Raw genomic sequence first — 10,411 nt, 5'->3', positions numbered from 1 at the left:
TTACCTCCTGACCCGGTAGAGAATGCGAGCCCTGGAACATACCGCTAGCAAAATTACTCGTGGAAACGTTTAGCGCGTTGATTACTGATGGCGGTGAAATGTTCATGATATCGTTGCATCTCGACCGTGGCTCAAAGTCCTCGTAACCTAAGTTGTTTAAATTGGTCAGATGCGATTGGAAGTCCAATAAACTGGCAGTTGATATACCGCTATCGCGAAGATCGTTCGGCTCGTTTTGCGCTTCCGAATCGTCGTCGGTGCTCCACTCGGTGTTACGTTTGTACGCTAAACGTTTTGGAGGCGCTGGTGGCACGATGGTACTCGTGTTCGAGTCTCTCTTATCTGGGGCTGAAACGTCAAAGCTTCGATGCATTTACGTTTACCAAAAGCAATGATTATCTGGAAGCACACTTACTGCAACCCCTGGGTGGCAGTGGTGGAGCTGGTTCAGGGCCAGGTTCGCTCCAGGAAGTTCTTAAACCAGTTTGATCAACACCGTCGGTGGGCGTCGGCAGAGAATGTCTAAGTGGTAGCTTTGGACTTAACGGTTTGCTGAGAGATCTCTGGTGAGTGGGTCTTGGTGGAGTGGTTCCATAGCCTACAGAACGAGGCCGTACTTCTCGTTGAGGTATAGGTGGTGGACCACCGTCCACTTTTGTATAAAAACCTTCGTCCTCGGGTAGACCGTCGCTGTCTGCGTGGGAGTATCTGGAACCAGCTGTCTCCAACGTGGCTGGACGTTGCTTCTCGTTAGTGGGTAACGGAGGTAATGGTGAACTAGAAAATAACAAGGCCAAGTACCGTAATATCCTCATGGATGAAAGGACACTAGTCAGTGTTTATCCTAGTATTCATCTACATCATATATCAGGAGCTTACTTGACGATGCTATCGTGATGAATAGTTCGTTGCCTGGCCAATGGACCCAGGCCTTGCTTTAGCTGCGTGAATCTCTCGTTCAGTCTTTTGTGAAGTGGCTGCACCCCAGCCGGTGCAATTTGACCGTGTAAATTAAGTCCAGCCTCCAGCACGCTCATTTGATCCAGAATCAACCCCTTCAGCCTGTTCACGTGCGGCACCATGTCCGGATTCTGTCTAGCGAATTCTGGAGTGAGGAAAGCTTCCTGGTATTTCGTGATTCCGCCCATCACGTTCGCGTCGATGATGCCCTGGAGTCTCATACTAAAGGGATTAATGTTTCGATGAGGTTCGGCAGTGTATTGTGCGACCAGTCTCCTCAGTTCTCTCTCCACGCTCTGCATTGTTTCGCAGGCGTATTGTACAGGAGCCAGCAGTTCGGATCTTTTTTCGATTACCTCGAACCACCTGAGTATACCGGGTAGTTTCGCCTCGGTGGTCAGGGTAGTTCTCTCGATCCACAGTGATTTGAATTCGTTCTCGCGATCGACCGGGCCCCTGTGTAACGGCCGATCGAAGATGAACTTCCGTACGTCGTTCACCAAGTAGAAAGCGACCACACGCTCCGGTACTTCCGCTCCCCTACAGGCTAGGCTACTCTCCTCTGGGATCGGTTTCACGTTGCAGATTTGTATATCTGAAGCATCGAATTGGAAGGCAAAGAATTAACACCATTACAGTCAGAGTAATAAAATTTGAGGCTCTTACATTGGCCCTCGGATGTAAGAATACTCTCATCGGGGGGAGAGTTCTTCATTAATATTTGTGCGCTTGGAAATTCAGTCTGCAGTCGCTGCGTGAATGCCCCTATTCTCTCGTACTCTAAACCACGATATATAAACAGCTTATTCTGTGAAACGAGAAAATTTCTTGTAAATCCTATGAAAATTTTATAAAACATTTTCTTTTCCACAGCACTTACCCTAACGAAGAGAGGAAAACTAAGACCATAGAAGCCTACTCTAAAGTATTCAGGTTCGGGCCGAAGCTGCGTCAGTATATTATCGAGGAACTTGGCTTGCAATTTCAGTACGTGGCTCAGTTTCGCGTAATCGTACAACCTCGTCTCGTATAGCACCGCCAGTTCCTTGCACAAGGGTATACCCTTCTCCCAGCACTTGCCCCGATCCAAATAATGGATTATCTTGTGATAGAGCACCTCTTTTCTCTGCCATTCTGGCTGTTGGGGATGAGAATGATCCGGGGGCAAGATCGTCGAACCCCAACCCAGTTGATCAGCGTATAACTTCATGGTGAATCCAGCTTCGGTGTAGTTTTCTGCTGCCAGATGTAGGTCGTGCAATTTGTAAATATAGCGCAGGTACATTTCCTTTCTATTGAATTCATTTTTGTAAAAGTTCTGCGGGTAAAACAGGAAGCTTATTAAAATGAATCGAGTCGTAGGCTTTTATACAAATGTTTATCAGCTCACCAGTAAATTAACGGTACACGACATTCGCTTGTCGCGATTCTCGTCTCCCTGAATAACGCTTCTGTAATCCAGGAGTCTTTCCAGCAAACGGGTGATCGACGTGATGAAAGCTGTTCCGCTCTCCTTCCAGGTTGGATCTTCCGACTGCACTCTATCCAATAATCTATGGACGAAAGCAGAATACATAATGAACTCTCTTGATTCGTGCAGTCTAAGAAATGAATTTCAATCTTTTAATCAAGGCCAAGAACTTACACAGCACTAAGATGCTCCCTAACGCGGCATGAAATAAAATTCAATTATACTAAACGCTGATCATAACAAAATGGTTTAACTATACTCACATAGTGTTGAACAACTGTCTGTACTCGTCGTCACCCTTGTTCTCGCTGATCAAGATATCTAATTTGTCTATCAATTCCGATTCCACGGTTTTGAAGCTACCTCTAGCCCGTTGCTCGCATTCCATCATATCAAAGAAGATATGCAAGGTAGCCTTGCGAAGTTCGCTCTCGGGAACCAAGGTGACCTCCAGGAAAGGACCCACCATTCCAGGAATGAACTCTAACTTCCTCTCAGCCAACTGAGTCCACATGGAGAGTATTTGGAAGCCCATGAATACTCTCATGTCTCCGTACTTCTCGACGATCTTCTCGCGTTTCACTTCGGAGAATTGCTCCAGCTGCAGGGACGGCTGAGTGAGATAGGCTACAGCCAAGTTGAAGTAAGTCGACCAGAGTTGGGAATCGAAGTACTCGCCGGAGAAGCGAAAGGCCAAAGGCTGCGCGAGCTCCTGAAGAGACTTCAGGATAACGTTATTCGCCTGCATTCTGATTACCAGCCAGTCCGGTGGGAACACTTCCTGTCTGACGAGGTCGCGAAGGACCAGGTACACTCTAAGAAGAAAATCCTTAAGGGGTTTTCGTTCGCCAGCGTGAGCGAGCTCTTCCCACAGCCGGGAATAATGATATTCGTCGAGAAGCTGAAGCAGTCCTATCAGGCAAGCGACTAGACAGCCTAGCACAGGACCACTGGTGTTGATGACGATCAGTATGGTCTGTATTAAAACGTCGAGGATCGACAGACAGAGCGTTTCGACGTCGTGCTGGATGCAATTGTTCACTTTATTGGTGTCTCGACCTCGTTTGTGCAGGAAACTGAGTATCTCGCCGAAGATCTCGGTGCAGGAGCGAAGCTCTTCGCGTCTGATCAGATGAATCCTCAGGTGTCTGCACATGGTTACCAGCAGGAGATTTCTGCTCTCGTCGTCCTCGCGGAATAACGAGGACGTGGTCAAATTCTTGATGGCCGTCAGCTTGGCTTGAGTTAATGGCAAAGGTGGTTCGCGTGGCACGGAGTCTAGCATCGTGCAGGTGAGCTTAGCCACCTCCAGGACAGGTAACACAGCAACCAGTTGCTCGAACACTGGCGAGATCGAGTACAGTAATGCCATCTGAGAGTTAAGAACCATTTCGTAAGGGATGCCTAACATTTTATTCAACGCCGCGAACACGCAGTACAGATCACGTTTGAAGCTGTCCTCGTATTGACCGGCAGTCGCTCTGGCGAACAACAGACGACTCTGTATGATGAACTTGAAGATGTATTCCAGAGAACGAAAGCATTTGATGATGGGCTCTTGCTTCTCTGCCGCTGTCACCCAATCGGCGCAGTGCTGCACGCTGCTCAGAAGACCCTTGTACACCAAGGCAGCGGCGAAGTGGCCGGATATGTAAGCGTCCATCACGGGTTTGAAATGCTCGAACTTGGAATCCTCGAGAAGGCTAAAAATGGAGACCAACACCTGGAAAACTAAGCCCGAATGAGCTGTAGAATTCCCGTCCTCCGTATGGAACATGGAGAACAGCGCGTCCAAGATATCCTGTAGGAATTTCACCAATTCCTCGCCGTCTAGTCGCAGTACTCGACCGAGAGCCTCTGAGATCCGTTCCGGATGCGCCTTCCACTGAAGTAGACTTAGAAGATCAACGTTCTGCGTCAACTTTGTGCTGCACAACAACGTGTGCACGAACACAGCCTCCTTTGGGGATCTCGAAAACGCTGGCGTTCCTGAGAAACCGCGAAAGGAATATTGCAAAATTCTCCGAATATTCAGAGAATAATTAATGTAGCCAAGTGTTACCCGTTGCGTTTGGTTCTCGAGCACTGGTGGGCAAAGTTAGGTAACTCAACGAATCCAACTTCGAACGATCTTCGCATTTATAGATATACAACTCGTGAAGACCATCCTGAAGAGTGGCTCCTCCGGGTTCCATGAGACGCACGAAAGCGAAGGCGAACAACTTCTTGTCGGTCTTCTCGCGTGCTGAAGACGCAGAACGTGTGATAAATCTTGCGACCAAATGCGGAATCGCTTTGCTACTTACTAGAACAGTGTCGGAACTCGAAACGAACGTGACTTCCGTAAAACTTGTCTATAGGTATCGCCAATCGAACAGTCTCCGCCCACGAGGGACTGTTATGGTGATATATGATTAAGCTTTGGTATTCAGAACTGTCCTCCGTTCCAGCAGCGCCAAACAAGCAACCCTCCAGAGGTTTACCATCCGCGTCCAACACCAAGATTGTCACCTAACGAAACATCGTACGTATTGTTATCTCTTATACAAAATGATCTAAAATGAATATTATACCTCGATATTTTTCCCAGTCGATTTTCCACCCCTCTCGAACTCCCCGCGCTCTAGTTTCAGGTACAAATCGTTCCGCACGTCGCCCGGCATGATCACGTCGGAGAAGCCGAGCTTCTTCGTCAGACAGATATTCTTGAAGAGCAAAGGATTCTCTTCTCGCACCTGGCTCAATTCGCCGTGAAGAACTCGCAAGGAAACCACTATCCCGTAATTCGGCTGACCAGGAAGCGGGGAACACTTGTTGTTGCGGATGATCTGCTCGTGCAGCTGATGAAACTCCTTCTCCTCGCCTTGGCATACCTGGAACGATGGATGATTTTACGAAACACCGTAAACTTAAAATAATCGTTGTACTTGGGAACGAGTAAATGGAACCTTGAACGTCATCTCGAGTTCCTCGGTGTGATCCTGGGTGGCTTCGGCGAGGGAGAGCACCGCGACGCCATGGGGTCTCCTGTAAGTGGCGGTTCCAGCTTTGTTCTTGCCGGAATCGGAATACAGCATTCTCCCGCATCGCATCACGTGTGCCACCATGTACAGATCCCTGCTGAGGTCAGCGTTACCGAGATCAGTGAAAATCGTACAGTTGCTGTGTATCTTCTCGATGAAACTCGAGAAACCCTCCTTCGAGATCCGCACCAGGAAACGCTCGCTCAGATATTCGTTCCTCTTCGCGTCGTACAAAGAGAAATATATCTCGGTGTCCTCGCCGATCGAATGCCCGAAATCTCTCATGCAGAAGTACAGGTGATGGGTTAACACCTTTTTGTGCTCCTTCCGCCTGAGCGTGCCACGAGCCGAAGCACCCTGTGAATTCTCCGCGCTCTGCACGTGCTGAAATTTCGATCGAAACCAAAGCTGAGCATTGGTCGGAAGTAAAGTTACCTTTAGAAACGATTCTTTCGATGGTAAATGCATTTTTAATAAAAAATATTCTGAAATCTCGATACGCGAGAGATTTAAAAATATTTCCTTAAAAATTCGACAATTTATTAATTTTTAAAATAAGAAGAGAAACGTGTTTTGCTTTTGTTCAGGGTTCTCGAGGATATCAAAATTTTCAGCGTAATAAAAATTTCATGTCGCTCGTTCGTGCGTCGAATACACCCCTCCAGACCGACTTCGTTTCAATTCTTGCCGAGTATTCGAAATGGTCAGCACTCCAGCTAGAATTTCAATGAGCTTCAGCGATCCAGGCACGGTCAAGTATCCGCTAAAGTGCTCTTTCTATCCCTTCAACATATTCAGCTCTCCTCGATACACGACTCTTCCACTATTTTCTCCCTTTTCCCTCGATGTCGACTCGTATCGACTCGTACAGAATCGAGCTTTGCTTATTACTTCGAATCGTTATCTTGTATTATTCTAATTACCACGTGATAAAGTTCGACGACCGACATGGTATCCGGGTCCACCATATGGGCACCCTGACGAGGCACCAGGTCCAAACCCAACTTTCTGAAACATTAAAAATCGTGCAAGATTAGATTTCAATATTCCGACGAGTTTTCGTTTAATCACACTTTTTCTAAAAAAAAGTAGCACTGAACTTTTGAAAATGTTAAAGGTAAGAAAATATCAGCGGTGAATGGAAGTAATAAAACGAATATTATTTCTCAAGGCAGTCCACCGAGAGCCGCGATCTAATCAATTATCCATTTACAATTGATTTTTCTCATAAAAAAAGTGGAAATATCGATGCAAATTCAGGGATATAGCCGGAGAAACGCGTGGCGATGCAGAGCGAGGGGGGGGGCGAGGGAAGAGGGAAAGCGTTGTAGCTGCATTCCTGCGAGGTGAAGGGGCCACGCGAGGACCCTGGCGAGTAGCCGGGCCTGTAGGGCCCCGATGCGTTCGAGAACACGTCGGCCCTATGGCATGCGGTCGTCCGGGGTCATGGGAAGTTAAGTAGGAGCTCGGCCACTTCAGAAGTAAACTTCAGAAACTGATGCAAAGCTTAATTAGATCATCCTTCGATGACTCTCTGTTCACGATTCTTCTGTCAACCCTAACGATCGCCTCGACTCGATTACCGATACCCGGGTCAATCGAGATCGAATCGAGAAAAATTTCCCAACTTGGAACCCAAGGGTCGAGAAATGAGATTCCGATGCACAATTAATACTTTTATCTCTCGACAAGTTTCGCTAACTAGCTATTTATCGTCACTGGATCTACATCAAAGCGTGAAATTAACCTGCCACGTGAACGATCGATTAATTTTTTTTTTCCTCGCGCCAACAAGCAACCGGAGATTTCCTGGTAGAAGAGCGCAGAGAGAAGCAATAGCTGTTAAGCGATAATTAACGTTCGCCTCGAAAACACGGCCGGCCGTAAACCGTGGATTTCCAAGTGGATTTTGGGCGGACCACGAAAATTAAGTGGTACTGGAGAGAAGGATCGTCGTATTTCCTTCTCCCTTTGTCTCATCCACCGCTACATTCTCTTCTCCCTTTGCACACTTCTACGTCGCTGATCAAGTTGATTCCATGTATCGTCCTACGCCCTCGCGAACTCATCACGAAGGGCCGTACCCTTAATCTAATTACACTGGATTAAACGCATACTGGTACAAATGATTTTTAGAATAATTGCATTTCAAAAAATGATACATATGGAACTAAGTCCCTAACGATACTCTGAATGCAATAATTAATATATCTCGATGATTTTCCTGCAGTTTTCGAAAATGTTTGCGGGATTCGTCGACGCGTACGGTCCTGAGAATCTTGAGAGGTCCCCCCTCGGGCCCCAGTTGATGGAATGCAGGTGAGCAGGCAGAGTTCGATGCGTGGAGACAGGTACAGGCAATGTCCGCCGCGTGGTTGGGACCTATGTCCCATTCCAAAGATATCGGATATATTCGCTGGCCGGGGACGTTCGGTTCACCACGAACGAGCAACCTCGACGAAGAAACGGGAGACGAGTTTCAACCTTCCATCCTTCTTATTCCATCCTTTCTTTCCTCCAACCTCATCCCCCGCGGATGACGAATTCGTTCGGGCAATGCCCGTGCAACACCTCCGAAAGTCGATTTACCATGGGAAACCACTTTCGTCCGTTAATATTTCAGTGGTAACGCGTGGAATTTGGTGAACCAACATGAAATTCATAATTTAATACTCTAGCCGAGAGGAAAACCGGAATGGGATCTTAAAACTTGGATTACCATGAAAACAAGAGACGGAAAGTTTCCATGTATCTGGATTGTGCAAGAAATATCTCAAGAATGTGCTAATTGCCAAAGTTGAAATTCATTCTAATTACTTTTCGCACCTTTCTGAACAATTCCACCAAGTTTCAAACGAATGGTCACCGAGGTCATCCGGAACACCAATGGTACCTGTGTATCTTAATTAACCCTACCACTTCTCTTTTAATAGTTGAAAATATTCAAACCGCATAAATAAAGCTTCCAAAGCGAACGAACAGTCCGGACCAAGTTTCAACTTTCATAAATTATTAAAATCAGCCTAGAAGATCTAACGAGGCTTGGCAACTACCTAAACTTCGTCCAACGACTCCAAGATAGTCGAAGTTTCGAATGATTTATCCATACCGAATGTTTCCAAGCTTTTGAGCAATTCGAAAAATTTATAGCCCTGAAAGGGAGAGTTTCGAGCGGACGATAACGAAGGATTCCTCCGGTCGCTCGTCGACTTCTCAGCTCCAAGGTATTCCTCGTGGAGTTCGGTAACCATTCGGTAGCTTTAAACGGTGTAATTACGCCGTAGCTGCTGCGGACTCCTGTATCTGCTTCAAACTGACAATCAATTATTAACCTCCGTTCGCTTCGCGCCCGTTCTGCTATGCTGCTCTTTGCAAGTTAACTGGATTAATTTTAATAATTCATTTAATTACAAAGAATCTCTCTGTTTCTAATTAAAATAGCTGATAGGCTTAAATGCAAAATGAAACATCGTTGCATCATTAAGACGCAAGAAAAAACCTCTGAATTTCGTTTTTACGCAAGCGTGTACCGCGCGCGACCGTGTAAAACGGCCTTAATAGGAGTGTTTCCTGATCCCGGAACGAGTAACGAGACTGGTATACGTATAGCGAAGGGTTCGTGGGAAGACGAACGTCGGGTCTGCTTTGCCCGAGGGTACACGCACACAATGGTCAAGGTACGTGCACGTATATCATCGGCAACATCGACGCGAGTCTCGTCGTTGCACTCTCGGGAGTGCAGTTGCAGTCGCAGAGCAGAGCGGAGAAGATAGCACACTGGTGATGGTCGGTGGTTAGTAGTAATAGATGTCAGGGCCAAATCCCCTAGCCCCCACGATCTCAATTAGATCAAATGACGCGCGATTAAGCGTGATTAGCCGCGAACCTTTCAGTTTTTCCTCGCTAATGGACTCCGGGCTAAAACTGGAGTCTCATTGAACGCGTCCGACAGCTTATCGTGGACATTTATTATTTTTCTTTTCATATTGGATTCTCATTCGAACCAAGTTTCGAATCGCGCGCCATACAAATGGCACTTTTTAACCATGCGAATCCTAATGAACGATTTATTAAGTTCGACGATCGCTGCCATTCATTAAATTTCTTTCACCGAGGTAGCAGCGTGATCGGTAGCCGCGTAACCATCAAACCGCCCCCCTACCTAAGCGGTTTTTCCCCTTGCGACCCCAGCTACCTCTCTCATCGTACAGCCCTGGGCTCGAGTAGAACAACGCCGGGCACCGTGCTACGCCGTGGAGAAGGCAAAAAGAAAGAGAATAACCTTACGGGGAATAGAAGCAGCGTTTCCCAACCACCGTGCTTTTGTTCCCTTTCGACACGTGACTAAGAATGTCCGACACCCTTTAAGGAAACCGCCGATAGCTTTGTTTCATCTATTTTCACGAGACTCCTTATCCTACTTAGCAATCCAGCCTCGTCCTCTCTGACGCTGTTGTAATTATTCAAGAGTAAGCGGTCAGGCCAGTAGCGATACTTGGAGGAAAAGGTGTACGACCTCTCGATATCGTCTTAAATAAAACAATAGACGCGTCCAAGATTTAGAAGAATAAATTCTAATCCCGATCCGTCCTCGTTTGTCATAACCTATATTATCTCGGAGCTCTCTTGAACATCTCCAGTCTGGAGGAATTAATTTCAAGCTCTTAATGACCGCGGTTTATATTTAGAACCACGTTTGTTTGCCAGTAAAACGAATCCGCTCGTAGCTGCACTGGGTTCGGAGAATCGTAACGATTGGGAAACCCTGAAAGAGAGGACTCGGACGCGGTTATGCAGCCGGGAGTTTTGTGTCCCGTAGCACCACCGCGTTACTCGGACGAGGAACGGGAGGGCAAAGGAAGAACAAAGAATGAGGGGAAATGGAAGAAAGGGAGACGTAGAGGGCAGTGCACGCGAGGTGGAGCCGCGAGGCACGCTCATTAGAAATAATAATAAT

At 46.9% G+C, this 10,411-nt stretch overlaps 1 protein-coding gene across 6 annotated transcripts in view; it reads right to left on the bottom strand.

The window, feature by feature from the left end:
* spg (dedicator of cytokinesis spg) overlaps window positions 1-10,411 on the bottom strand; it is a 33,228-nt gene that overhangs the window by 3,875 nt on the left and 18,942 nt on the right. For 2 of the 6 annotated variants that reach the window (XM_034330818.2, XM_034330822.2), the window contains 13 exons: window positions 6,378-6,462; window positions 5,380-5,838; window positions 5,005-5,304; window positions 4,738-4,942; window positions 4,494-4,676; window positions 2,695-4,420; window positions 2,606-2,623; window positions 2,351-2,513; window positions 1,841-2,278; window positions 1,627-1,768; window positions 880-1,555; window positions 416-777; window positions 5-348 (listed from right to left, as the gene is read on the bottom strand). In XM_034330818.2, coding sequence (XP_034186709.1) covers window positions 5-348; window positions 416-777; window positions 880-1,555; window positions 1,627-1,768; window positions 1,841-2,278; window positions 2,351-2,513; window positions 2,606-2,623; window positions 2,695-4,420; window positions 4,494-4,676; window positions 4,738-4,942; window positions 5,005-5,304; window positions 5,380-5,838; window positions 6,378-6,462 — 5,101 coding nt within the window. Of the gene's footprint in view, window positions 1-4; window positions 349-415; window positions 778-879; window positions 1,556-1,626; window positions 1,769-1,840; window positions 2,279-2,350; window positions 2,514-2,605; window positions 2,624-2,694; window positions 4,421-4,493; window positions 4,677-4,737; window positions 4,943-5,004; window positions 5,305-5,379; window positions 5,863-6,377; window positions 6,463-10,411 lie in introns of all 6 variants that reach the window. The other 4 variants (XM_034330821.2, XM_034330816.2, XM_034330817.2 and 1 more) reach the window with 4 other exon arrangements.

The sequence above is a fragment of the Osmia lignaria genome, chromosome 14 (assembly GCF_051020975.1).
Source record: "Osmia lignaria lignaria isolate PbOS001 chromosome 14, iyOsmLign1, whole genome shotgun sequence".
NCBI classification, from domain to species: Eukaryota; Metazoa; Arthropoda; class Insecta; order Hymenoptera; family Megachilidae; genus Osmia; species Osmia lignaria.
The sequence above is the reverse complement of the archived record's forward strand: the minus strand, read 5'-3'. Positions and strand labels throughout refer to the sequence as shown.